Source organism: Anguilla rostrata, chromosome 2 (genome assembly GCF_018555375.3).
Source record: "Anguilla rostrata isolate EN2019 chromosome 2, ASM1855537v3, whole genome shotgun sequence".
Taxonomy (NCBI): Eukaryota; Metazoa; Chordata; class Actinopteri; order Anguilliformes; family Anguillidae; genus Anguilla; species Anguilla rostrata.
Genome location: NC_057934.1, coordinates 44600713 through 44606116, shown reverse-complemented (window position 1 = coordinate 44606116; position 5404 = coordinate 44600713). Strand labels below are relative to the sequence as shown.

At 43.8% G+C, this 5404-nt stretch overlaps 1 protein-coding gene across 1 annotated transcript; it reads left to right on the top strand.

The window, feature by feature from the left end:
• The first annotated feature begins 460 nt into the window (after positions 1 to 460).
• On the top strand, positions 461 to 5404 carry LOC135248171 (retina and anterior neural fold homeobox protein 2-like). Its single transcript, XM_064322487.1, has 3 exons — positions 461 to 2998; positions 3678 to 3835; positions 4316 to 5404. The coding sequence occupies exons 1-3, from the start codon at positions 2755 to 2757 to the stop codon at positions 4757 to 4759; spliced, it is 846 nt and encodes a 281-aa protein (XP_064178557.1). The 5' UTR covers positions 461 to 2754; the 3' UTR covers positions 4760 to 5404.

The following is a 5404-nucleotide window of genomic DNA, read 5'->3' as shown; positions in this document are numbered from 1 at the left end:
GACTCATTAAGAACACTAGCAAGGCACTTCCTTTCTAGAGACTTAAGAGGAATAGAATCTTGGCTGTGAAAGTGATCTGTTTTCAAAGGCCAAGGATCCCTGACCCAGAGCTATTGTCAGTGACCTCCCTCACCTGCATAGCTTCACACAAAATCCACTATTTGGACAGGTGATCCCATTCCTGCTAATCAGAAAGGCCATTCCAGGGATAAATTAGTGGTCTTAATGAAGCTATTAGTTCATGATTAATTGTTTCACACCATTTAATGCGGCTGTCATGATATTTAAGACAGTGAACATGTTATGTAATATATATATATATAAATGTGTATGTACAGTATGTATTTCTTTTCAATCATATGCCACCCAATTAGGGCCACATCTTAAAGTCGAATGTCATTAACAATTTAAATTATGGTTACACAAGTTCAACGAATCACTGTCTTTCTTTCATAAATACTATAATATACATTAATTAATGTATTCATTCAATAATTCATTCATTCATTCATTCATTTATAATCTATATGAGAACACAATTCTGCACATCTCAGGCATTTGTAGGTTTCTTCACTACTTTACTAAGCGGAACACAAGAGGAAACCTCATTGTAATATACAGTAAATGAGCCTCTAAATTAATTTTGAGTGTGTCGTTTAATTAGTGTGGTGTGTTTCTCCTGTAAACTCTGCTTGTTTGTTTTTTCGCCTCATTAAAAAGATAGAATCGGCTGTGTTTACGGCCTCTATCGGTCTGGATTGACGGGGTGTTTACACACAGCTCTTTCTCTCCTGGCTTGTTGTCACGGCTGCTTTTGTGCTCTCTCTCCCTGATTGGGTCTGTGTGGGTTTCACCCAAGTGGCTCCCTGTCATTAAGATACTAAATCTCTCTGGGCAATAAAGTCAAATTAGTTTGCCTTTCTAATTATCCTAATACTGCCTCCTGTATGATTGTTTTCCGCCATGAAGTCCCTCTAATCCACATACTGAAATAAAGCTCAGATTGTTCCCCTAATAATCTGTTATCTCTGGGCTCCCAAGTCTTTTTGATATGGCAGAGGAAGCCAATGGATTGCTGCTCTCCTGTTATTAATACGCTGCATGCATTGCTCCATAAATAAAATGAGCTGGATTTATATGCATGCAATATGGAGCTATTCTGTACTGGGTTCAGCAAAATAAACTTTGACATTACCGAAGGCATTTACTTATATAGTACATGCATGTATATATTACATACATATAATTAAGTATTGGGACAGTGACACAATTATAGTTGTTTTGGATCTGCATTTTAAATAAAACAAAGAATATGAGGTTAAAGTGAAGACTGCCATCTTAAAAAGGTACATTAAAAACTAGAGTTTATAAACAGACCTATGGACAGATGAGATGACAAAAGTGATGGAGAGAGGAAAGTATAGAGAATGCAAGGAACTGCTCATGATCCAACACATGCCACCTCATCTGTGAATCATGGTGGAGGTAGTGTTATGGCTTGGGTATGTATGGCTGCCACAGGTGCATGTAAATATTTACATTTACTTTTATATGAACCTTTACATATATTGCAATATGAGTAATGCATGTACACGAAATATTGCTTGTAATTCATAACATTCATTGTACTGCTGCTCCAGTTCTCAGTAGATCAAACCAATTGTGGATGGTGGTATTTGATACATAATGCTGTGTGTACATGTTCTGAAACTGCTATGATGAAGAAAGAGCGTACATTTCCATGTCAGTTCTCATGAGTGTTCCATCATGTTGACTGAAAAATCCCAAAACAAACCAACGTCTCAACTTGTCCAAAGTACGCCTTAAGAGAGCATGTCCTCTACTAACACCTTTCAAAAAGAAATGTCTGATAGATTCATATTTTCTCCTCCTACTAAGGAAAGATGTACTCTTGTACACTTGTGTCACTCATTTATGTGCTATTTCTATATATCCAAATACTTTTTTAGGGGGAAGTACGCTGGTGGCGGGGGATAGAAGTACATGTCCGGAGTGTTAATCGGGTCAGTAGAATGATGAATCGCCGTGAATATTTGCTCAGAAATTCTACCTAGACTCCTTGATTGCATTTATACTTCTCAGTTGATTGAAGAGTTTCTTTGAAGCTTTTTTTTCCCCTGTCACCCCCACCACTCAGTTGGTGGTCATGTGACCTTGATGAGAAGGCGGGGCTTGGGCGGGAGGAAACAGGTAAGGGGCAGTGTGCTTCACACCTGGCTCAGGTGAGAGCTCTCTCCTCGGAGCAGACTCCACCTTCACCCACCAGCCATCTCTTCAAGGACTCCTCTCTCACAGCTCACAGCCTGCTCTCTGATCACATGGATTCATATCGCTCTTATTGCTATACGTCTATACAGCTGTGCCGCTGTGCTGCATTTTCTACGTGGAATTTTTTTGGCTGAATGGGCACACATTGCATTAGGCTAATGTTTTTTTTTGTTTCCTTATTTTTAATTGGCTGGTGCAATAAGACCCTACCTCTTCAGCTGACACCAGCTACAACACTTTTTTTCTCAGTTCGCAGGCTGCTTTATTTGATCCTGTACCTGTATTGCATTACACCGCTCTATATCAGTGTCTAATCTGCATTTACAATTTGTACGCTCACCATCCAGGGCCCATTGTTGAGCGGGGACTGAGTGTGCCGTTCGGTTAGTCTTTCCTTGGCCCTCTCCTCCTGGCCGTGTGGAACCGGGACGCGGGAGCCCCCCGGACCCTGCCGGGAGAGCGGAGATGTTCAGCCCGGGCCAGCTGCTGTCGGCCCTGTCGCCCGTCGTCTTCCCCTCCTCCGCGGCTCACTTCTACCCTGCCTTTCCGGCCAGGCTGGGCATGCCGCAGATCTCCAGCCTCTTCATACCGAGGCCCCTGGTCAGCTACGAGATATTCCAGAGCTACCAGCTGCAGCCCGAGCCCTGCAAGCAGGCTCTGCTCCTGGCCACCCAGGCGGCCGGATTGGTGGGGATCCCAGAGTACGCAGGTGAGAGAGGGGGGTCGTTTCAGACTGTGAGACACTAGACACCTAACAGCGTGAAGCACACTGTCTGTAGGCCATTTGTGTAGAAAAATGAAGCTTGACTGAACTAGACTGTTTCATCTGTTGTACAATGCTGAATCTGTGTGTGTGTGTGTTTGTGTGCGAGCATACATGCATGCGAGTGTGTATGTGTGTGTGTTTGTTAGGTGGCAATGAAAGTATATGCAAGTAATAACCCTGGTTTTACTTACACATACTATTGAAAAACTATGAGGCAATAAATAGTGCAGTATTCTAGATTTAATGTATGTGTTGCTTATTGCATAGTATATGCATTTCATGTCCCTAAATCTCGATGGCTTGTTTCTATCCTTCATAGTTCTAGAATTTGAATTTAAAAATAGTATTGGCATATTGCATCCAGAATTATGTGTAAAGTCTAATGAAAGTGTTAACAAGGCTTCAGGCTCCTTCACCACTGAACAATGATAATGCTAATGTTTACAATAGATAGGCTAACAACTCATGAGTAACAATTGATTGCCACTGCAGTTTTGCAGCGTATGTTAATAGGGCCTAATGAACGCATTGCTAATTATCCAATCTGGAGCAATTAGAGCCTTGTCACTTGCCGGTATCTCCCTAATTGCTGGTGGCTCTGCGGTCACGCTGTGATTTCCAGACGAGCTGCGGCCAGTGAAGCAGAGGCGGGCTCGGGCCAACTACAGCAGCTGGCAGCTGGAGGAGCTGGAGAAGGCCTTCGAGAGCACGCACTACCCTGACATCTTCATGAGGGAGGCCCTGGCCCTCCGGCTCGACCTCATCGAGGCTCGAGTGCAGGTAAGACCCCGCCACCTGGGCCGTCCTGACTGCCACATCTCCCAGAGACGATGACGAACAGGCTGGGATTAACGGCCCGAGTATTCACTAGGAGGTCTGAAGCATGCATCACCAGTGTGGGAGGCGATTTACAGACTGGAATGTGGAAAGTGTAAATGAGGTGAATGGGTTTTATTTAGAATATCAACACAGATGAATGGAAAAAAATAAGGTTTGCCTCTTTCCTATATCATTAGTGTCTTTTTTGCTCTTAAAATATTTTATAGATCTTGGGGTTATTGTTACATCCAGGGCCAGTCTTGTAACAAATGATCACACTTGGCCTTTTGTTTTCCACATATAATTAACAGTGCCGTTTCAGTTGAACTGATTCTTAATGCTAAATTATTTGTACATACTGGTGGATTGATGTATGGAGATTTTGCTCGGTTGAGTAAATCTTCCCTCCTGATAGAGCGGAACCTGTGCCCGTCTCTCCAGGTGTGGTTCCAGAACCGCAGGGCCAAGATGCGGCGGCAGATGAAGCTGCAGGGCCGGGCTGGGGAGAGGGCAGCGGGCGAGGGCTGCCAGGAGGTCCCCACCGTGTCCCGCCAAGCCATACAGGACCCCGAGAGCTCCGACAGCGAGCACTGGGACAGGAAGCCAGAGAAAGGGGGCTACCCCAGGCCCGGGACCCGACCCCCAGCGACGCCCGCAGTCCTGACCGGCCGCGTCCAGGGCGGGGCGCGCCGGTCCGGGGAGCTGGAGAGAGTTCAGGGCCCTGGCACGGACGAGTTCCGCTCCTTCAGTATCGCCAAGCTTCGGGCCAAAGCCAAGGAGCACGAGGCAGAGATCCACAGCACCGCGGCCAAATCCAGACTGGAGCTGCTGCCCGGGGACACGGAGAGGGCGACCGAGCCTTTGTCTCCATTACACCCCGTTTAACCTGCAGCCACATTGTCATGTGTACTCTCTACTGATGCCCATCATCGAAGCACTGTGACGGAATGGAGTAGAAGCCAGATAAAAAGAACTATTCTGTCACACTGTCTTATTTGCTTTATTCTTTCATCTCATAAATTAATTGATTTATAATTTATACTTATCTGTCCTGTATCTATATAGCTAGGTTGATGCTGTACAGTAAATCCCATATCTGACTTTTTATGAATAGATTAATAAACTGTGCATTACAATTTGTTTCTGGTAATGTTTGCTTTTTGATATCTGTTCAACAGATAGTAGTGCAGTTGAAAAGCATAACACTTACAGTTTGAAGTAAACATTGCTGGTTGAAAAGAACATGGAACATCACCATCAATGTGACTCAGCACTTTGGCTGAACCTTGTAGATTTTTTATCTTCAGTTCTTTCATAGCTAGATTTATTATGTGGAGGACATTTAACAAACAATTTCCAGAAATAACATGACTTGTTTGAAAAGCACATTTTTTCCCATGTCTGAACTGTTGTACAGGAAAGCTTTGTCAGTGTTGTGTGACAGGATAATAGTGTTTTTGTTTCCTCTAGTTCACACTTACAGAATTTTTCCAAGAAAATATGTCTATCTATATATAAAAGGTAAAGGTA

Excerpts from the sequence above, each read along its gene's own strand:
- LOC135248171 (XM_064322487.1), top strand. The coding sequence starts at position 2,755 with ATGTTCAGCCCGGGCCAGCTGCTGTCGGCCCTGTCGCCCGTCGTCTTC. Across the intron at positions 2,999-3,677 it reads GGGGATCCCAGAGTACGCAG|ACGAGCTGCGGCCAGTGAAG; the intron begins GTGAGAGAGGGG and ends TGTGATTTCCAG. Across the intron at positions 3,836-4,315 it reads TCATCGAGGCTCGAGTGCAG|GTGTGGTTCCAGAACCGCAG; the intron begins GTAAGACCCCGC and ends CCGTCTCTCCAG.